Source organism: Salmo trutta, chromosome 13, assembly GCF_901001165.1.
Source record: "Salmo trutta chromosome 13, fSalTru1.1, whole genome shotgun sequence".
NCBI lineage: Eukaryota > Metazoa > Chordata > Actinopteri > Salmoniformes > Salmonidae > Salmo > Salmo trutta.
The window spans coordinates 67,337,104-67,360,787 of NC_042969.1; the positions used below are offsets into that span (position 1 = coordinate 67,337,104).

The 23,684-nt window shown below is 42.7% G+C and overlaps 1 protein-coding gene across 5 annotated transcripts in view; it reads right to left on the reverse strand.

Moving 5' to 3' along the window:
- Nucleotides 1-3,714: 3,714 nt before the first annotated feature.
- The window catches only part of LOC115206381 (protein turtle homolog B), a 69,090-nt gene continuing 49,120 nt past the window's right edge, over nt 3,715-23,684 (reverse strand). Inside the window, exons 8-21 of one of the 5 annotated variants that reach the window (XM_029773262.1) lie at nt 23,194-23,336; nt 22,790-22,930; nt 22,547-22,666; nt 22,263-22,413; nt 20,712-20,835; nt 16,996-17,171; nt 16,151-16,377; nt 15,743-15,827; nt 15,345-15,506; nt 15,207-15,252; nt 14,677-14,763; nt 12,334-13,968; nt 9,174-9,304; nt 3,715-8,926 (exon numbers count right to left, since the gene is read on the reverse strand). In XM_029773262.1, the coding sequence (XP_029629122.1) occupies nt 8,733-8,926; nt 9,174-9,304; nt 12,334-13,968; nt 14,677-14,763; nt 15,207-15,252; nt 15,345-15,506; nt 15,743-15,827; nt 16,151-16,377; nt 16,996-17,171; nt 20,712-20,835; nt 22,263-22,413; nt 22,547-22,666; nt 22,790-22,930; nt 23,194-23,336 (3,422 nt within the window). In that variant the 3' untranslated portion in view covers nt 3,715-8,732. Of the gene's footprint in view, nt 8,927-9,173; nt 11,018-12,333; nt 13,969-14,676; nt 14,764-15,206; nt 15,253-15,344; nt 15,507-15,742; nt 15,828-16,150; nt 16,378-16,995; nt 17,172-20,711; nt 20,836-22,262; nt 22,414-22,546; nt 22,667-22,789; nt 22,931-23,193; nt 23,337-23,684 lie in introns of those variants that run through there. The other 4 variants (XR_003880792.1, XM_029773265.1, XM_029773266.1 and 1 more) reach the window with 4 other exon arrangements.

Consider the following 23,684-nt stretch of genomic DNA (forward strand, 5'->3'; position numbering starts at 1 on the left):
CAGCCTTATTCTAAAATACCCATAATGGCAAAGAGAAAACAGGTTTTTAGAAGTTTTTGCAAATGTATAAAAAAAAACTAGATATTCTTTGTTGAAGTACCTTTGGCAGCGATTACAGCCTCAAGACTTCTTGAGTATGATGCTACAAGCTTGGCACACCTGTATTTGGGGAGTTTCCCCTATTCTCTGTAGATCCTCTCAAGCTCTGTCAAGTTGGATGGGGAGCGTCGCTGCGCAGCTATTTTCAGGTCTCTCCAGAGATGTTCGATCGGGTTCAAGTCCGGGCTCTGGCTGGGCCACTCAAGGACCTTCAGAGACTTGTACCGAAGCCACTCCTGCGTTGTCTTGGCTGTGCGCTTAGGGTCGTTGTCCTGTTGGAAGGTGAACCTTCACCCCAGTCTGAGGTCCTGAGCGTTCCCCATCCAACCTGACAGAGCTTGAGATGATCCCAAACCCCTGAAGCAAGCTTCTAGAAAATTGGAACAGAAATTGTGCTACCCCAAACTGGAAGTCTTGCAACAAGCTTGGAAAGACAGTACCGTGCAATATCGAAGAGCCCTCACTGCTGCGCGATCATCCTATTTTTCCAATCCAATTGAGGAGAATAAGAAAAATCCAAAATATAGGGTCGTTGTCCTGTTGGATACTGTCGCAAAGCTAACTAAAAAGCAGCATTCCCCAAGAGCGGATGGCTTTCACTTCAGCAGTGATGAATTCATGAACTTCTTCGAAGAAAAGATCATGATCATTATAAAGCAATTACGGACTCCTCTTTGAATCTGCGTATTTCTCAAAAACTCAGTTGTCCTGACTCTGCACAGAACTGCCAGGGCCTAGGATCAATGGAAATACTCACGTTTTTGAATCCTGTACCTCTTGACACATTCATGAAAATAGTAATGGCCTCTAAACCTTCAAGCTGCATATTCAAGCTCCTATTCCAACTAAACTGCTGAAAGAGCTACTTCCTGTGTTTGGCCCTCCTATATTGAACATAATAAATGGCTCCCTATCCACTGGATGTGTACCAAACTCACTAAAAGTGGCAGTAATAAAGCCTCTCTTGAAAAAGCCAAACCTTGTACCGGAAAATGTAAAAAACTATCAGCCTATATCGAATCTCCCATTCCTCAAAAAAAAAAATGAAAAAGCTGTTGTGCAGCAACTTACTGGCTTCCTGGAGAGAAATAATGTAGCATCATAGCACTGAGACCGCACTTGACCAAATTCTGTCCTCGAGCTCCTAGACCTTAGTGCTGGACGACACACACCTGTACATTTTGTTTAAACATGATGAAGCCCCAAAACTGCCTATTATGGAAGCCTGTGTTTCAGAGATAAGGAAGTGGATGTTGGCAATTTTTTAAAACTTTTACAGAGATGCTAGTTCTAGGTCCCAAGAAAGAAAGAGAACTGCTGTTGGATCTGATAATTCATCTTGATGGTTGTTCAGTCATCTCAAATAAAACTGTGAAGGACCTGGACCCTGGACCCTGCTCTCTTTTGATGAACATATCAAGAATATTTCAAGGACAGCCTTATTCCATCTTCGTAACATTGCAAAATTCGTAAATGTTTTGTCCAAAAATCATGCAGAAAATCGAATCCGTGCATTTGTCACTTCTAGAATAGACTACTGCAATGCTCTACTCTCCGGCTACCCGGATAAAGCACTAAATAAACTTTAGTTAGTGCTAAACATGGCTGCCACAATCTTGACAAGAACCAAAACATTTGATCATATTACTCCAGTACTAGCCTCTCGACACTGGCTTCCTGTTAAGGCTAGAGCTGATTTCAAGGTTTTACTGCGAATCTACAAAGCATTACATGGGCTTGCTCCTACCTATCTCTCCGATGTGGTACCGCCGTACATACCTACACGTATGCTACAGTCACAAGACGCAGGCCTCCGTATTGTCCCTCGAATTTCTAAGCAAACAGCTGGAGGCAGGGCTTTCTTCTAGAGTAACATTTTTGTGGAATTGTCTACCTATCCATGTGAGAGACGCAGACTCGGTGTCGACCTTCAAGTCTTTACTGAAGACTCATCTCTTCAGTAGGTCCTATGATTGAGTGTAGACTGGCCCAGGGGTGTGAAGGCGAATGGCAATGCCCTGGAGCGACGAACCGGTATTGCTGTCTCTGCCTGGTCGGCTCCCCTCTCTCCACTGGGATTCTCTGTTTCTGACCCTATTACTGGCTTACTAGTGCTCTTCCATGCCGTCCCTAGGAGGGGTGTGTCACTTGAGTGGGTTGAGTCAGACGTGATGGCACAGCCAGAAGAGGACTGGCCACCCCTCAGAGCCTGGTTCCTCTAGGTTTCTTCCTAGGTTCCAGCCTCTCTGGGGAGTTTTTTCTAGCCACCATGCTTCTACATCTGCATTGCTTGCTGTTTGGGATTTTAGGCTGGGTTTCTGTATAGCACTTTGTGACATCTGCTGATGTAAAAAGGGGTTTATAAATAAATGTGATTGATTGATTGATCTGCAGAGAAAAATGGGAGAAACTCCCCAAATACAGGTGTGCCAAGCTTGTAGCATCATACCCAAGAAGACTTTAGGCTGTAATCGCTGTCATAGGTGCTTCAACAAAGTACTGAGTAAATGGTAAATATGATATTTCAGTTTTTTATTTGTAATAAATTCACACACATTTTGAAAAAAAAGTTTTTTCTTTCTCATTATGGGGTATTGTGTGTAGATTAATGAAGGAAAAAAACAATTTAATCAATTTTAGAATAAGGCTGTAACGTAACAAAATGTGGAAAAAGTCAAGGGGTCTGAATACTTTCCGAATGCATTGTATATTAACTTAAAGTCAATGGTGTCTATAAGGTCAGTATAAAATAAATGTACAAACAGAAATTCTCAACTTAACTTGTAAAATAAAGATAAACACACCGAACACAGGTGATATACTAATGACATCATCTGTGTGTACCTATTACCAACAATAAGGCCTAAGAGACCAAACGTCTTTTGCTTAATGTAAATTGCCTTAAAAACACGTGCTCTTTCCATGAAATAGACTGGTGAATCCAGGTGAATGCTATGATTCCTTATTGATGTCACTTGTTAAATCCACTTCAATCAGTGTAGATGAAAGGGAGGAGACAGGTTAAAAAAATATTTTTAAGCAAGGTGTTCCTAATGTCAGGAAGGTGTTCCTAATGTTTGGTATATTCTGTGTATATGCAGACTGAAAGGGATCATTTTTTGCAAAGCCAGAAAGGAATTTGAACATTAGTGCAAAGGCCAGTCATTCACTGTCAGTAGATCTCCACAGTTTGGTCATTGGGTGGTGGAGCTTTCTTAACACTAGACTCATGACTGACCTTCCAGGTTTCACATAGTAGTTGAAAAATACTTTGTTATATACTATAAATGGAAATAATCCCACTTAGCAACTTGTGGAAGTGATTTCAATTTAACATAATCTTAATTTGATATAGGTCTACAGTACCTTGTATGGTCAGACTTTTTTATAACTCACTATATACCAATTGTATGAACTGTAAATCTGACTAGATAGCCTCACGATAATATATATAAATACTCAAAATAAATACTTTTCTCTGACCTGATAAATTATCTAGCAGCCAGTCATGGTGTCTGGCTCTCTAACACCCACACCTTGTGTCCAGTACAGAAGGTCAGACAGAAATTCCATTTTAGTTTGTTAATCCAAAAATAACGCAAACACATACATAAGCACGTTTTAGATTTTTATTATATCAAAATACAAAAATTGGAGAGGAAAATATTACATTGGACTAAGCGTTGGAAATGGACATATGATGGACATGAACGCAACGCTGCTTTCCACCTCTCATGGACATGCCATGGATCATCATAGAACATGCTGTATGTCTATGTCAAACCGCTTATGAGCCAATGTTACAAAAACTGTGCCAATGCCTTTTTTAATAAACCTATGTCACTTTGTCTTGAGCCTATGCCACAGGTCATAAGCTTCTGTCACCTATCATCTAGAAGCCACTGGTGGTATCAGGGTTTATTCTGAAGAACAACGTTCCATGGCAGTTGAACATGAAGTGAGTAACATGTGATCCCAGGCAATATTGAATTCCCTGGACAACAGTGGCAAAAGAGAAAATCAACACAGACTAGTATTTTACATAAGGCTTTGGTACAGCACCATACAGTGGATGAGTTAATTGCTCACATAAAAGTTAAGTGGAAAATAATTCCTGATGTCAATCCAAAATAACTGAATGATGAAGCTCCAAATTATCAGCAGGTTATCATTCTAAAACAGACAAAAAGTAAAAGGTATTTTATGTTTTTGCTTCTGAATATTTACATATGAACAGTCTGATATCAATCAATTGTTTCAGTTAAAAAGGCATATTGAAACAGATTATGCGCAGAAGACGCCAACATAAAATATAGAATGTAAATGTGTGATGTACAGCACGCACACGGCTCAATGGATGAAAATATGCTAAGACATGACTACATATTCTTCTTTTAAGCACTACTGGCTTGCTTGAGGATGAGGAGCATTAGTTAAAACAGTCAAAGATGTAGCGGTTATTGTACAGTAATAATACATTCTATTTCCTCAGTGCTGGTACACATGGAAAAACAGAGAACATAGAAAATACTACATATTCCATTTTCTGTCTGATCACAACCAGGTTGAAAGTTTATGACTGATTGCTGAATAGGCTTTTTTTGTATTGTCTCTACATGCAAGATAAATATAGTTAAATCAAATTGGCTCTAAGTATAATCCTACCAGCTCCTGCACTAAAAGCATTAGGGCAGAAAAACACAAAACAAAAGTCGATCTAGCAGAACAGGATCTTAATTTGATCGCCCTGTTGCAGGAGAACTTTCCTGCAATGCAGGATATTTCAGACTTGTAGTGTATTTGAGGTTTAAAAAGGCTTCTGAAGTTTGTAATTTCCACTTTGACATTTCAGACTTTATTTTCCCTTAAGAACATTTTTGCAACCCCTAAAAAAATGTCCATTAATTATAATCATTATAATAATTCACATTTTCTCTTGCTGAAGGTTTATTTTCCTGCAGTAGCAAACTGGCTCAAATGAAGATCCTACATCTGTACCTCCAAAGTAGCCCTCTTACATACTATATGTTTTTTTTAAGCAAAAGAGCCCGGAAGACTACATACATTAGTAAAATTCTACATGGAGAATGTGTCAGAAATACCTTTACCAAAACATACGAGAAGAATCAGCTTTACCAAAACATACGAGAAGAATCAGCTTAAATACAAACGCTGTTTGATGAATACTCTTATTGGCTATACTGTACAATACTGTCCCCCAATAGGAGACTTTGCGACAACAGTGGAGAGAAATCACGTAGGAAGGTTATGCCCCTGCAGTAGTGTGCTTGAAAACAGTGCTGTCAATCAAAAATAGTTTTGACCTGTAGGAAGTGTGTAGTGTAGAACAACCTTCTCATACCCTGACCATAGGCTCAGATTCCCTCCCCTGTCTCCTGTTACATATTTAATACTGATCCAAAGTACTGATAAATAACTTCACACCAAGTAGGTTTCCCCATCTAATCTGGATATTATATCTCCCCTTCAACACAAGTACAACACTTTGGAGGGTACCCTGGAAGCACAGACAGAGGATGTAACAGAGACAGAAACGAACTATTGTTCCATTGACTGCTACATTGTTCTAAGTCTCTTTTATGTATTTTTTGAATGTCACCACACTATCTATTGCCACTATCTGATTCCACAATCAATACAATTTGCTCATTGCCAATCACACTAGTTTACTAATAGGACCTACAACGATGGAACTAGTTGAGTTAGTAAAACACAGAGGACTTCAAGAGATTAGGCCTCTGATCTACAGCACCACAGAGTTAAACATAGCACCAAGTCATAATGTTGAAAGCAACTACGTCCTAGTATCACGTATGTCATCTCTAGCTAATGTAAACACGACTTCGGTTGCATCACATACAGTACCCCATAACGATGACATTGTTTGTGGCTCAATGAAAAATGTGGTCTCTCTTTTGTTTCTCTCATACTTTGGACATCTGAAGGCAAGTGATCATGAGTGAATCTACCTGTGTGCTCGTGAGAAAAGAAAAGTTGTTTTCTGTTCCAGATAAGGTTTAGTCCAGCGACAACACGTTGATGCTTCTAAAGCTTTTCAAATTGGTATTCATTCACATACTATACAACAGAAGAAATACTACTGAACTTGTGCAGCCAACAGGCCCAAATGACAATAACACATTTGTTCTGTGCTAACATTTACTTTTCCATAAATGTAAAACAACGTCTCCGAAAATATGACAAAAGAGGCACCTTAAGATGTTTTATAAATATTGTCCACTTCCTACCTTAAAGCAAATAGTTTCATCACATCTAATATAATTTGCTTTAAATCTGTATCTAGAGTTTTGTCCTCAAGCATAATTGACATGGACAGAAAATCTTTCTGTTTAGTTTCATCTTTACAAATACAGTACACACCATGTATACATTATAAATATAGATTTTCCTCATATCTTACATATAACCAATTCTTAGAATATGCATGTTGATGTATCAATTTCAAACAACTATTTCACTAATTCAAAAGAAAATATGTTGGAAAGTGAGTGAAGAGGGCAGATAAAGTTGATGTTTTGATCACTGAATTGTATTCTATAGCAAGCAGAGAGGGTATTCATTAACATACATTCAGAGAGTTGTTATGGCTAGTTCAACTCCTGAATTGCTATCAGTAGAGATAAAAGTGACTCCAAGTCAGACAAATGGGTTTAAAATGTCAATGTCTTCCAGTGATTCATCTTGTCAGTGTGTAAGCGTAAAGCGCTCTAATAGGTCTAGTCTACAGAGTGAGAAGAAAATGCTAACAGAAAATGCTAACAGTAACCATCAGTGTAAAGGAAAACATTCTTCCTTGGCTAACCAGCTAGCCCCTTGAGATAAATCAAATCAATCTATTGTGCCAACTAGCCAATTAAACCTAAACTTAATACCACCACATGTGACAGGTCATCCATTGTACTGTGACATCAGGACATTCATTTCCTGTACAGCAAAACATACATTCATTATCGGTTAGTGTTAAAATGAATAAACATAAAGAGAAATAGCTAGCAGGTAATATTATACAGTTGTTAGAGATAAACAGTCGAGAGTCGAGACAGCCACCCCACCTTGAGTTTCACCTTAGTTATTGTAACACAAATGTTGTCACTTGTCATCTAACAAGCCCATTGGTTAAAATCGCATAATAAATCAACAGCAATCAGATCTTTCAATACAGTATTAAGTATTACAGTTGTTTTGAAATATGAACATCAATGGCAAGTTTCACCTTCTGCATAATAACTACTTCTGTATCATTTACATTTAAATGTTGATTTATTTGTGATTTAAAAAAAATCTATGTTATAACATTACCACAATTTGAAACCTGAAATGAATAACACTTATCATAATCACTAATTGTTATTATAGGTCTGTTCTATTAGTAGAATATACACAGTCAAGATTGATTCTTTTATAAAAGAATCAGAGTAATGCACCTTCAGTACCACTTCCTCACAGCTAGGTGTCCTTGGCAGAAAAGTTGAGTCTGCACCACGTCAGACTGGAGTTTATAATGAGTCCCAACAGAGAGAGAGAGAATGCGTGAAGGCGAAGGAAAAGGCAGTTAATTCACTTTTCAAAAACAAGAGAGAAAAGGCAAACAAGGCACCTAGAGATGTGTCATATTCCACAAGTGACTCGAGGTTTCCTCCATATTAATGAAAAACACTGTATAGACATCACATTTCCTCACCCCTTTTCTGTACTCACCCTATCAAGTGAACATTTGGCCTCTTTTGAACACAAGGTTACTGTATATCTTAGCAAGAAGAACATGGGATCAACTTTACTCGATGTGATCACATGGTTAAAGGCTTTGAGCCAACATGCAAGAGAGTGAGGACATGTCTTTTAGTGGTTTGAAATGTACCAATATCATATCACGCCTCGTATTGGATGATAATATTCTTTTGGGATTAAGCAAAATATGCAGATTGGGATCGATATTAAATGCGGATCAAAATCAGATTTCAGGCCATAGCATCCATTTCATATGGGAAGTGTATGATACTATATACCATTTATTTCATACATTTCATTTGAAAAATAATGTAAAATACGTACAGTATATACCACTAGAATTACAGCAATTCTACGCTTACTCTGAGGTATATTTTGTGATAAGAACCCTGTGTTCGATACTGACACTATTTGAATTGTAGGAAAGGTAGACTGAGGTCCTTGTTTAAGGACCGCACCAGGTTTTATAGTCCACGGTGTCACTGTAACACCTCAGATAGACTCCTCCTGACCAGTGACTTTTAAGGTGTTGTGAATTATTTAGATCAATGCACATTCCTACAATAGGAGAGATTCTCCCCCTTTTCATTATTTAATATATTTACATTACAGATGTTTTATCTGGTGAGCCTCACAACATTATCCTCAGGGAGACATGGAAAACATCTTTATTTTGTTTCTAAATTATTAGAAAAATGATAGAGACAGGTTATCCACTGCCAAAAGCTGAATGGAATGAATCATATGATTATCATCATCAGTGTATGGGAGTTATAGGGAGATCTAGGTTGGTGGGTCAATGTAGTCACGTCCCATGGCTTGGGCTGTCTGTGAGTGACAGTAGTGGACATACTGGTCAGTGGTCAGTGTAGGGTCCCATAGTTGGGCCCGTCTGAGTCTATACTGGCCAGGATGGCCGCCTGGTCCTCCTCAGAGCGTCTGCTGCGGCGCAGGAGGGAGGACAAAAAGAGATATGGGCTCTTCCTGTTCTGCCTTTTCCTCTTCCTGTGAGCCGGGGGAGTCTGGGATTGCTGCTGGGTCTGAGAGGGAGACACACCTAGCGAGGGAGAGGTAGTGTTATTGAGGATACAACACAGAAGCATTTCGTATGGCCCCTGACTTGTCTAAGTGCTGTAAAGCAAACAAGTATGGTCGTTACATAGGCATGACAATGATTGGATTTGGCTTTACAGCACAAACAGATTTGGGACAAGGCTACAATGAACTCACTAAATGTTATTCTTATTGGTACTTCAAACAGTTGTGTGTCAGCCTGTGGCCTATTCTTTAGTTCAGAGACTGACCTGTTCTTCTCCTGGAAGTGGAGTTGTTATTGGTGTTGGCAGCAACTCTCTTGGCTTTAGTAATACAGTGGTGTAGCAGTGACTGTAAGCTCTCAGACCCGGCAGGATCACAAGACGCACCTAGAGGTTCCCTAGAAAGAGGACAAGACAGGCACAATACACATGCTTTACTTTAACTCACCACCGGGGAGCACTATCCTCTCAGTGATTAGTCAGATGGGGAGTCAGGAGGACATTGATTCCGAAAGGCTGTAATATTGAACCATAAATAAACTGATGATTTGTTGAGAAATTCATTGGCTTTAGATTGTGAGGAATTAATAAAGTACTATGGGACGAACTGTGTTAATTCTCAAAATAATTATGAAGGAATACGTCAATATTTGTCACTTTCAGATACCCATAAAATGAAAATAATCTCTATACTGTAATTGTAATAACAGTTTACATAAGAAAGGCTTCAGTTTCTATAGTTACTGAGTTGCTCCTCTTGCTCTACAGTGAGAATCCATGGCTTGTCTGTTTTGTTGAGTGGGGCAACAAAGAGGATTCTCATCTTTTGATAGAGCTACGGTATGTGGATTATTTTCATTTAATGAATGACATATCAATCAAAATCACCCTAATACTGAATATATTTTAATGTGTTAAAGATGAGCAGTATCTATCATTGGCTAATTGTAAATCCATGTCAAATTGAAGGACGTTGATGAGCTTTACACAGAAAGGTATCTGTTTTGAAAAATACTTTTACCTCATAATGAATACTCTTGTTTTGCAGTCCATCATAGAAAGATGCAAGTAATGATACTAAGACCCAAAATAACCTCATCAACGCCAAACATTTACGTTCAGGTTCATGAGATTAAATGTTTGTTGCCATTTAATGGATTGAATACACCAGCTTCAAAACCTAACTTGACGATATCTAAAGTCAAGTGATTCTGCCAAAACATATTGTTTCAAAAGGCATACTGTAGGAACACAAAGGTTTAGAGGTGTTGTCCTTCATAGTGTCACTGTAGAGAGAGAGAGATTGAGAGCCATTAGCAGAGAGGGGAGACAAATATGAGAATTAAAGCATTCCTCGTTAGATAAATAGTAGCATTTTCATAATCACAAATACTGTGTGCAGGGGCCACAGTGAGTTAGCTACAGTACATTTCCATAAAACATGAACACTGTACAGCACACTTTCATCAACATGAACACTGTGTACAGAGGCTTCACCATGCTGACGGGAGGAGATGGCAGGAAGAGGAAATGGCCGTTAAAGAACAGTCACATGACAGGAAGAGGAAATGGCCATTAAAAACAGTCACATGACAGAAACGAAAGCACTTAAGACGACGAATGTGACGAAGAATTTAGTCTTGAGAATTATTGTTATACGTTTGAGTCAAAAGAGAGATATTTAGAGAAGGCATGCATGGCATTTTGCACATGGAACAAAACTTTAAAGGGGAATACTCCAGTCTATCAGTAATCTGGGTCCTCTATTGATTCAAGGCTTTTTTGAGTGCAGGGAAACCATGCCTGTATTTCAAATACTGCTCCACAGTCCAAAACAGCTCCTAATATTGCTCACCAGCCTAATAACTGTGCTCGACAGCAGGCATGTTGTGCCAAAGAACTGTAGGGAATGTAACCTGTATGTTAGCAGTTAGCATTAGAGCTAGCAAACTTGAATCCAGTAAAGAGGCTCAACCCAAAGTCAGCGATTCCCCTTTAAAGGAGAGAGTGATTAGAGCCCTCCCCTGCTGACGCCTCCCCTCTCAGACATGGGTCCGACCCTTACCTATTGCGGCGTAGGGGACCGGCTCACAACAACGCTGCCCAGATAGCTGAGATCAATCAAAAACAGATGAGGTAAGACCCCTGAGCCCTCATACTGTACAAACCAGCAGGCCTACACTATACTTGCCCATATGACCATGACACTGTAAAAGGGTGGGAAAAGACCGTGACCGCTTACGCTAACCTGGCAATCCCTGGGATTCAGAAAGGTAGGAGGTGGGTGTGAGGGGGAAGCATGTAGGTACATAGACAAAAGGGGAGGATTATATGCGCCTCAGGTATATTGCTCTCTTGTATGTCTTCTATTGTCCTGCAGAGGATTACTGTATGCCTATGTGGGTGTAATAGATAATAATTAGAAATTATCAAGTTGTCCAAATGGTCTCAGGTAAAAAAATAAAACAGGTGTTTGGTCATAAATCTCAAATTTTCAAATGTGTGAAGATCATTCCTGAAATAGAAGGCTTATGTGGGCAATAATGATGCTGGATATCATTAAAATAACTTTGCTACCTTGTACATTTAACATTTTGTTTGAGGGGTGGAAGGCACTCAAAGTGTAGGTCTCACTCAATCGTCATTTTTTAGTTTAGCTACAGTGTCATTTACTACCAGTTAAAAAACAGTAGCAGTCAAGGAAAGCCTCTACTAAGATGTCAAAGGTGGGCAATAATACAAGGAAATCAACTAAATATGTAAGAATAAATATTACTATTATTCAGTATTCAGAGTAGTATTCAGAGTTTTCAATCAATTTAAAAAACACTGTATATGCTAGCTAATTATTTAGGGATGCATTCGCTCAAAGATCCCATAAGTCTGCCACCTGAAATCCTATGCTACAGATTGCATCTTAATGCAATTGTAACATTTTACACATTCTAGGTTAGGCTTCCTGCCAACATTTTCTTTAGTAAACAGTATTTTCCGTGAACTATGGCAGTTAAAAATCACATTTTCTTCTGAAAATGGGTCGCCATACAGAGAAAAACACAAATATCTAATAAATAATAATTACAGAATTCAAAGATCAATATCAATATCTTCAGGTTAAATTTCTAAATGTGTCATAAGGACACACTTTAAAAGTATGAATTGTATCATTTGCCTTGATTCAGATGGGTATATTGCCAATTTTTGTATTAATAACTTGTTTATGACTGATCAGATGTGTGCCAGATGCAAATACATGCTTTCTGCATATAAGCCTAAATATGCATTATTGGTATGCCAAAAGTAAAACATTACGTCATATTCTATAAACTGGGGATACATTAAGAATTGAGTGCCCAGGTTGGAGAAGTTTGTTATGTGCGTTAGTTAGTGCGTTGCTGTCCCTGCCGGACCGGTGTAGGTCACCTACCCTGAGGCGGATATCTGGAGTTGGGAGGGCTCTGAGGGCAGCATCTCCTCCTCTGTCCTTCTCTGGGATGGCCACTGCCCGAACACATCCCTGCCCTCCAAGGGGGGAGAGGGGGACTGGGAGGGATAACTGGCTGCGGTGGAGGCATAGGACATGTGGGGACGGTAACTGGGGCTGGGCCTGCGGCTTCCCTGCTGGGCCTGGGTGGGGGAGGTGGCCAGGGAGGACCTTCGGGAGAAACTGACAGTGGCTTGGGGGTGCAGGGTGATCTCAGGCATCTCCAGAGAGTGGGATGTGCGGAGGATGCTGGGGCGGGGCGGGGGGCGGACTAGAATATCTGGAGAACCTGGCTGGGTGCTAAGAGGGCTCTGGGAGAGGGGTGATAGGCGGGAGGGCTGGAGGACCAGCGGGGGCAGGGAGGGGTCTGTCCTACGCCCTGACCTCGGGCTGAGCCAGGACTGGGGGCTGCTGCTACGGGCTGTGCTTAGGCTCCCTTCACGGGCTGCCGGGTCAGGGTAAGGCAACACTGGTACACCCACACCATGGGACGTGTGTCTGAGCTGGCCGAGACTCTGGGCCTGTTGCATAGCTAAGCGCCTAGCTGGAGGGCCTGGGGGTCGGTCCCTGCTCTGCGGAGCCATTGGGACCTCCAGCTGCAGGAGCCGAGGGCTGGGGAGGTGCAGGCGGCTGGGGGGGAGAGAGTGGAGAGGGGGGTACGGTGGAGGGTCGGGAAGGTCCTGGTGATGATGTAAGGGGTGGTGAGGTGGATAAATGAAGCGGGGCCCCTCCAGACCCAGAAAGGGGAACTCGTGAGGCTGCCAGCTGTCAGGTGAGCGAGGGGAGCGAGGGGGAGTACTGTGTGTATGTGGAAGGGAATGGCCAGAGGCAGTGTACTGATGATGGAGCTCCATCTCTTCCCTCTCCTCTGGGATGGAGGGATAACCGTAGGGCCCCCCGTCAGCAGTGCCTGGGGGGGAGGATAGAGTGGAACTACGGGGACTGATGTCAGGCATGTAAAAAGGTGGCGGTATACCCGATTCCCCGCGGCTGCCTAGATACCCATAGAAGGGGACCTGTGGAAAATCCCTGTAGAGGGAGGCTGGGGCCTGCCCTGCAGCATGATGCCCACTGCCCTCCACAAAGCTCATACCTTCCATGGGCCTGTGGAGGCGGGGGCTGTAGTTGGGGGGCTGCGTGGACTCCAGACTGGAGGATGTTGGGGAGAGCTGTGGTCGGAGCGTGGCCATGATCGGGGGCAGGGGCCCGGGGTCAAAGTCATTCTCCTCGTCGGACTGCCGGAACTCAGGATACATGTCGGACTCCTCGGCGAATGGGAAGCCCTGGATGCGGCGGTGGGCTGATGGCGGGCTGGCCATGCTGAAACGACCATCGGGACCGCGGCTGATCAGCTCGATGGGGCTGGTGACCTCTGCCTCGTGCTTGGACACGCTGTACTTCTTGCTGGCTATGGCACGCTTGGTTTTCTTGTAGAAGGAGAGCTCTTTGTCCTTGTCTCTCTGAGGGCTTGGCAGCCTCCTGACGTACAGGCCCGGGCCGTGGGCCCCATCTGAAGACAGGGATTGGGGCCGCGAGGCGGGAGGGGAGCTCTCTGGACTGATCTTCCCAGAGGACAGCCTGTCAGACACAACCAACACAGAGGCAGACACTCAAACATGATGGCTTCATAATGAACCCATTAAACAGCAGTTATTCAGCAATAAACTGCCTAATTGTACACAGTAAAATAGCATGTTATTCACAGTAGGCATCACTACTATGCTAGACTGATAAAATCCAAAGCCATGGCACCATGTCAAAGCAAATACACATGTTTCATTTGTGTTCAACCTGATAGTATCCAGTGCATTCTGCTAGCATTGAAGCTAATGACTGTAGCCCCAGCGAAAGTATGAGAAAGGAACCGTTACCAAGCAGCCATGACAACCGTCTCACAGATCTTTTTTTACTTGCTCTTGGGTAAAAACCGAGGGCCATTTGTCTTGTTGGGGACATATGCTGCGCCAAATGCTTTTATGGCATAAAAATAAAGCAGATGACATCCAACTAGCCCTTTTTTTCTATTTGCCACACACCAGGAGCAGCATTGTAAACAACACAGTCAACTATAGAGTGCATATACACAGTACAGTGCATGCAGCTGAGCCAACGCAAACACAAATCCCTATACGGTGCATATAATGTATACTGTGCATGCGGTTAGGCCAGCAGAGCACTAAGTAAATAAAATCTATAAAATTCATTTATTATCCATGCAGCCAAGCCAGCATAGCGTAGTGCAGCACAGCACACACTGTGGCATGGTGCAAGCAGCTAAGCACTCACAGGGAGCTGGCTGGTGGGGGCATGTAGCTGCTCCTGGCTGGCGCGTCCCAACAGGGCTCTACCCCGGGCAAGGGGGTGAGAGGAGGCCTGCGGTGGGAGACACACAAATGACATGGGCCACGGTCATCTGTCAACTAAGCCAAACCTCCACACAACACAGGAGGGACCATCACGGAGTCACAAGAGGACTAGACTTCACTATTCTGATATAAACAACTGGAACATGCATTATAATGCAAGTCAACACATCCAAATCCTTTTAACATAGACCTCTCTCCAAACCTTTGACATACACACAATATACATCCAAACCATACTCATGTCCTAGCAAAGATACCCTGCCCTGACAGCTGGTATTGAACAGGAGTGAAGTGAACAGAGGCCATAACAATAACTCTTAAGACAGGTAAAGAGGAGTTTATTGTTGCATCTAAATTCAATCCAGTGACTACTGCATTGTGAATCAACATATGAGCTCAAAAGGTTGGCTCCTGTTTTTGAATCTCTCTGGGTTTGTTTTTAGTACTTACGGTGAGTCAATGCTTTTCCTGAAGTGTGTTACAGACAGGGGAGGGTCTTAGAAGAGACAAAACAGAGATTTAGAGATTACAACCAAGACCAGTGAATGAACAGTAGAAGTTAGACAGTTAGAGGAATTGGAGGCATACCTGGTTTGCGTTTGAGTTTGCGTCGGTGCTGTTTGTTGACGAAGCAGGCTGCTAGAGTACTGAAGAGCACCGCAGCCGCCAGAAAGCAGATGGTTGCCACGACGCCCGCTACCACGGGCCGCGCCAACCCCTCTTCAGTCACCTCCGTAGGGGGGAAGGGATCTGAAGCGGAAAAGGTACCCAGGGGTTCAGAAATGGAGGGTGGGGGGGGGGGGGGTGGAAATGGACTTTAAATCATGAACTTCACCAATCTCATGGAGGTAAATGGATTTAATGGAGTGACATATCAGCAGCATTTAAAAAGATTCCATTCCATTGTAGCTATTTGGGAATATTATTTGAATATACTCTTAATCTAATTCTGAATTGTAGTGTAATATATTATGTGTAACACTTACCTGTGCTGGACACTCCCACCACATTACTGCTGTCACTGATGAGGTCATCCATGACGGCCATGACTCTGAACTCATACCAGGACTCCTGCCAGGGACATAAAACAACACACTCCTCCACTGTCCATTCCACACACATAACACATCCACAGTCCAATTCCCCTCAGCATAACCACTGTCTCAAAATAACGGTGTCATTACCCCAAAACAACTGCCATTGGCAAAATAATAGCAATAACAGTTTGAGTATACATGAAGGTATACCTAAAAGGATTTATATAGGATTTACAAGTCATTTGTAAAGTGTTCATTATTATCTTATAGACAAGTTATGACACTAATTACACATTGGCAGTAGTCACTATAAACAGACAGCATTGTTTATACATGTAGGTGTTTATGGTCCTTTACCTGGACTAGGTCCCTGGCCATCAGCTCAGTCTCAGCGGCAGGGATCAGATCGTCGAGGACCTCCCACCTCTCTCCGAGACGGAACTCCATGATGTAGCGGTCGACAGGCGAGGAGTGATTGGCTGGCGGGAGCCATGTTAGCAGGACGCCGTGCTGCGTGCGATTGGCTGTGAGGCACCGTGGTGGAGTAAGAAGCACCTGTGGTTCAGGGGTACTCAGGGGATACACTAAGGGGACAAGAGAACAGACCAGTTTTAGAAGGAAGTTGAGCAATTCATATTATTCAAACAGCCATAACAAACCCATACATTCACATGTGATCAATCAGAGATAAACAGAAGATGGTGAGAGCAATTACAAACTGCATTCTAGAACATAGCTCTAGAGAGCAGTAGTTTCAATGATATTGTGAGCATACAGAATCAACATGACATGTCTGAAATGGACACACTGATGTGTAAACATTTAAATACAAATCTTTTATATTTCAAGTTAAGGCATATCATAAGCTATAGAGTTATCTAAAAAAACATGCATTACAAATAGTAAATTCTAGGTATCTACAGGTATCTAAATCCACACATACACATGGATTTTGTATTGTAGATATGTGATAGTAGAGTAGTGGCCTGTGGGAACACAATGTGCTGTGAAAAGTTTTATGAAATGTAATGTCATGTAATATTTTAAATTGTATATAACTGCCTTAATGTTGCTGGACCCCAGGAAGAGTAGCTGCTGCCTTGGCAGGAACTAATGGGGATCCTTAATAAATATAAAATACAAGTATAGGCATACTGTATCAGTCCAGTGTAGGCAGTTGTTCTGGCGCTGGTGCCACCTACCTACTGTGTTAACCGTCACGACCTCGCTGAAAGGCCCTGTGCCCAGCTTGTTCTGTGCCAGGACGCTGAACTGGTACTCTGTCCTGGGCTCCAGTCCCGGCACCACCAACCACGTCTGAGACCCCGACACCGGCATGGAGTGCCAGTCATGGGGGCCAAAATTCTCCTTTTTCAACCTTGGAGGACAGAAACACAGAGGTGTATCAATACTAACTAACCTGCACCCCGACTATAAGGTCAATGGGCCGTCCTGGTAACACTCAGATAGCAGATATGGTGTACAGTAGATAGACAATCTTATGCAGTGTGCCTCTGTCAAACTACACAGGCAGTGGGCCACAGTGTTGCAATACAATACTGTTGCTAGGCTATATTTCACTCTGTTTAATGTCCTCTTCACATTCACGTCACCATCTCTGTAATCTTAACTAAAGGTAATTAGATCACTTTGACTCGTACATTTATAGTAACAGCTCTCTGTACAAAGTAATTCATTATTTAAGTACACAAGAGATGCCTCCATGTATATGCAATGTTCCTCAAAGCACATGGTTTAATATTACAGTCAACAAATGTCCATTAAGGTGTCACCAGGCCATGCCAAAGAGATGGATGAGAATGGCTGTTAATATTAGACTGCCAAAAGCACCACTTCTATCAGATTATTATTCACACACAGCCCCCATTCAACACAGTATGGCTCGTATGACTGCTGACATGTATATAAAATGATAATGGTGATTTTATGGCACCTCGTGGATGTTGTCTAATAGAATGTTACTGCAATGTCTTTCCATTACGCCTTTAATAAATGAATGAACACATGAATTATGCATCTTCTGTGATTTACTGTATGCCCAACTCTTCAACAATGCAAATAATGTAAATACAAATACTGAGTAACTGAGTGATATTAGCATTGTGCTGTCAAAATGATGTTGTAGTACCTGTCTGTAGTACCTGTTGTAGTACCTGTCTGTTGATGATAGTATGTTTCCCCCTGGATACCATTATATGCTTCCCCCTGGATTCTGTTATATGCTTCCCCCTGGATACCGTTGTTTGCTTCCCCCTGGATACCGTTGTTTGCTTCCCCCTGGATACCGTTGTTTGCTTCCCCCTGGATACCGTTGTTTGCTTCCCCCTGGATACCGTTGTATGCTTCCCCCTGGATACCGTTGTATGCTTCCCTCTAGATACTGTTATATGTTTCCCCCTGGATACCGTTTCCCCCTGGATACCGTTATATGTTTCCCCCTGGATACTGTTATATGTTTCCCCCTGGATACCGTTGTAATAATTCAAGTAATTCAATATTTCCTTACTGATAACTAGGGCTGTAGCGGTCACAACATTTTGTCAGCTGGTGATTGTCAAGCAAAGAACTGTCAGTCTCACGGTAATTGACCGTTAATTAACATAAGCACATCTAGCATCTCCTGGGTTCCACACATAGACTTTTTAAAATGGATTGTAGGCTAATAAATCCACACCTTCACAATAAATCCATTATTTATTTTAGACAGGTCTAAAGAAGCATGATATGAAGAAAATGTAGTCTATTTCAGAAGAACAGAATAGCATACTCTGAGTTCTCCTTGTGTTAGGTCCTGATGTGGCTATGCCAAATGGCTGGGGGCTACACTAGTTAATTTAGCAGACAAGATTTGCTTATAATTCTGTGGCATTATTTTATATTATTTTATAGTATGAAGAATAATCAATCAATCAAATGTATTTATAAAGCCCTTCTTACATCAGCTGATATCACAAAGTGCTGTACAGGATCCCAGCCTAAAACCCTAAACAGCAAGCAATGCAGGTGTAGATGCACGGTGGCTAGGAAAAACTCCCTAGAAAGGCCAGAACCTAGGAAGAAACCTAGAGAGGAACCAGGCTATGAGGGGTGGCCAGTCCTCTTCTGGCTGTGCCGGGTGGAGATTATAACAGAACATGGCCAAGATGTTCAAATGTTCAGCGGGGTAAAATAATAATAATCACAGTGGTTGCCGAGGGTGCAACAGGTCAGCACCTCAGGAGCAAATGTCAGTTGGCTTTTCATAGCCGATCATTCAGAGTATCTCTACCACTCCTGCTGTCTCTAGAGAGTTGAAAACAGCAGGTCTACAATACAATCGAACAAAGCTGAATAAATTATAAATATTGTCTCCAAACGATTTGGGGGAGTGCGCACATGCGGCTATTCTGTGTTGAGCAGTTAACAAATAAATAGATACTCCTATATGCTTAATTTAGAGTTATTAATGTAACTTTAGTTGTGATACAAACGTGGGGCTGTATGTTTGGATGTTTAATACATTGTAAGGCTGCATGATGAGACTCTAATGATGATTTAAATAAAGTAACTTGAAAGACATGAGCTCTGCTTAGTTTTTTTGCGCAGGCTGTACACACTCCAATAGTGTGTCATTCACAGTTTGACAAGCACTTGATAATGCCTCGAATTTCACCGCGGCATCCCCTTTGTGGCCGTCATGCACCCTAGAAAAATCCATGCCTTTTGCGACCTGGAGTGCTGCGTTGTGCCCTTTTCCCTGAGTGTGCTGCGCAATCCGAAGCGCCTCTCACTCACACTGCTCTCTGTCAGTGATTGGGTCTTTCTGTTAAGACAGACACATCGGGGACGCAACTGCGTGCGTCCTTATCCAATTCCGAGGAGCATATTGAAGATATTGGATGAACTGTCCACATTTACTTTTCGTCAGCCAACAAGATGAGTAGGCCTAACGTACAGCAAAAGCACTAGCCTATTTCAATCTAAACTCAGCAAAAAAAGAAACGTCCTCTCACTGTCAACTGCGTTTATTTTCAGCAAACTTAACGTGTAAATATTTGTATTAACATAAGATTCAACAACTGAGACATAAACTGAACAAGTTTCACAGACATTTTACTACCAGAAATGGAATAATGTGTCCCTGAACAAAGGGGGGTCAAAATGTGAGATGTTACCCCACTCTTCCACCAAGGCATCTGCAAGTTCCCGGACATTTCTGGGAAGAATGGCCCTAGCCCTCACCCTTGATTCAACAGGTCCCAGACGTGCTCAATGGGATTGAGATCCGGGCTCTTCGCTGGCCATGGCAGAACACTGACATTCGTGTCTTGCAGGAAATCACGCACAGGACGAGTTTATTTTCATGCCAGCCAGGTAGGCTATACTACTGTTGTAAAGATAAGCAATGTGCTTAATATTAGGAAGGTTGAGAAATAAATATAGTCGGCCTAGTCTATAGAAAGCTGATCCTCCTCTTTTTAATACAGGCCATCACTCTGTTTTCTAGCACAATTGCATAGCCTATAGAAATGTTGCGCAACAGGAGCTCATGGGCTCTCCTGAAGTGTTTGATTGGATTATTGATTACATTTGCATTGATGTCATGCTGAGTACCAGGCAGTAAGCAAGTTTGGTAAGCTAGTAACGACCAGCAGCAGCATCAGAGCTTAGAGAAGCCTAATTACCGTGACTAAACGTTCATGTGGAATTTTACTGGCTTCATGACTTGTGACCGCCAGTGTGGCGGTAATACGGTCACCGCAACAGCCCTGTTGATAACAAATCAGATCCCTACATATCTACATATCTATTGAAGATCAATCCCCAAAGTCTCTGTCCCCCCACCTCTATTAGGGGAATCAGCTGCAATCTGAGTATAAGATGTGATAGTAGACTAGAGCATGCTGGGAGTACTTACACTGGGCCGTACCACACTGAGAATGTCTGATCAAAGCCTCCGTCGTAACCCGGCTCCCAGGACACGTTGGCCGAGGTCACCGAGGGCAACACACGAATGTTGCCTGGAGCATGTGGGCTGGTGCCTGAGGGTCAGAGAAAAGAGACCATCATATTTAATACCAGAGCCATCTACAGTATACCTCTCTATATCTCTACTGTATATTGCTCTGGCCCACACTAAAGAGTGATAGCGCAATCTGTTAGGTCTATATGTACTGTACAGTGAAGGTTAGGATGACCATTATTCAATAACCACAGTATGAGTCAAGTGTGTTATTCCCATAACAGCTGTTTTGTCAATGTATAAAAAGCCTTCTCACTCAGAATGACTATCATTGTCCAAAAATGTGTCCTATTAAGTCAAATAATGTACATTGTGTTGTCATTACCATTCACAGTCCTCTACAGTATATAACTGTCTACAATGGCTGTGAATGGCCTATCTGATTGGCTAATGCCCTGTACTGTGAGGTGTTGACCAATGGTGAGGTAAAGGTGAGTGAAGGTCTATGGCTTGGCCAGACCATCATCATCCCAACCCCCAGCTGTGTGGCCAAGACCCAGCACCTTTTAACTGGGATTAAATGGAGACCTGCTGTCCTGACCACTACGGTCTAAACGTCAAAGCTGTCCTCTCCACACTCAGCACGTCTGACATGTCACCTGTCACTCCAGTGAGGGGACACTTGGGAAGGTGCCAGCTAGGGTGTATGACTGTGAGAAGTCCTGAGGCACGCTTATTACTCATACGTACTGTAAACACGCAAGCAAGTCACTTGTCTAAGCAGTACTTCAGTATACATACAGTCCAGCTGGGACTAGGGTCATCATGAATGTCTAAGCAGTACTTTAGTATATATACAGAACAGCTGGGACTAGGGTCATCATGAATGTCTAAGCAGTACTTCAGTATACATACAGTACAGCTGGGACTAGGGTCATCATGAATGTCTAAGCAGTACTTCAGTATACATACATTACAGCTGGGACTAGGGTCATCATGAATGTCTAAGCAGTACTTCAGTATACATACAGTCCAGCTGGGACTAGGGTCATCATGAATGTCTAAGCAGTACTTCAGTATACATACAGTACAGCTGGGACTAGGGTCATCATGAATGTCTAAGCAGTACTTCAGTATACATACAGTACAGCTGGGACTAGGGTCATCATGAATGTCTAAGCAGTACTTCAGTATACATACAGTACAGCTGGGACTAGGGTCATCATGAATGTCTAAGCAGTACTTCAGTATACATACAGTCCAGCTGGGACTAGGGTCATCATGAATGTCTAAGCAGTACTTCAGTATACATACAGTACAGCTGGGACTAGTGTCATCATGAATGGGAACAGAAAGCTGCAGGGTTGCTGTCAAACTACTTCAATTAAGATTAACTGAAACTCTGAACCCTGAAGAGCTGAGAAAATACAGGGGGGACTGTACCGATGACTAGGATCATCAGACATGCATGGGGACAGAGGGTTATGAGGTCACAGGGGACGGTACCAATAACGAGGAGGCGCGTGCTGGCAGTGATGCTGGTGACCACATTGGTGGCCACACACTCCCATTCCCCATGATCCTCCTTGCTGAGGGACAGGAACTGTAAGCTGCCGCTGGAAAGGATGTTGTGCTTACTCTTGCTGGGCTTCCCCACCTTGAACACATGCACACACATGCGCACACACACAAGCACACACACAGTTCCCTGGTTGTTATATCAAAAAAGCAGTTTGAGTTTTCCATGTCTCTCTTCCCAGACTAGTCCCAGCTGTAGTGTGGTTTCATACCTTCCTCCAGGTGATGGTTGGTATCTCAGGGTCTCCCGAGGCAGCACAGGGGATGACCAGCTCTCTACCAGCCTCTTGGCGGTACTCCCCACCAGGCCTCACGTTAAAGTAGGGGGGATCCTGTGGGCCGGGCCAACACACACACAATGTCACAGACCAAGTCTCACAACAAGTCTCACCAAAAGGGGGGAGAGAAGACTACACATATCACATTTGGTCAGAGGTTTCTTCCAGTACCAGTACCTTTAGCACCAGAATGGCTGGGTCGGACTGGCCCATAGTACCCAGGGCGTTGTAAGGCATACAGGTGTAGGTGCCGAGGGAGTCTTCTGTGGCCTCCGCCACCCGAATACTCCCATCCGGTGCCTGGCTCCAACCGGGGTACTGGGACAGGAGAGAGGAGCTACACTCAACATCACAGGGATGCAATATTCTCCACAACATGTCAGGGCCTGTATTCAAACAGCGTTAAAGGAGTGTTGATCTAGGATCCGTGTCCATATAAATCACATTCATTATGGTCTAAAAGGGAAAGATCTGCAATTCTACTCTGGGATACTTTGTGAACAGCTGTTATGGTGAATGAGGTGTAATCAGCATCAGTCCAGATAGACAGAGGCCCCCACAGATGGCAGACTGAGACTGACCTTCTCCACTCTGAGAGGGTAGCCATCTTTCTCCCACTTCACTGATATCACCGGCGGGTTGGCGTCCGCTGGGCAGCGGATGATCCCTGGCAGTTTCCGTGGGACGTATATGATGGAGGGCATGTTGAGCACGCGGGCAGGGTCTGAGGGTCAGAGGTTAGATGTCAGAGAGGACAGAGCACGAGGTTTTGTACAGATGGACAGGAGATGTTTTCAGTGAAAATAGACTGGAGCATAAAGTCTGAAACTGTTAAATCACAATTACAACTGCCAGGTACTTCTCCTGTAATAAGTTGGTCGGTATGGAAGACATTTAAGAAATAGTATTTTATAAGTGACTTTATGGCGGCCCAAGCTAGCTGCTAACTAATTGTCTTTAGCTATCAACTTGGATAGTACATAACAGGAAAAAGGACAATTGTGTAAGACTGTTGAATTTGGTTTATCGTTTCAGCGAGGGGCTCTGGTCACCCTCTGAAGCCAATCACAAA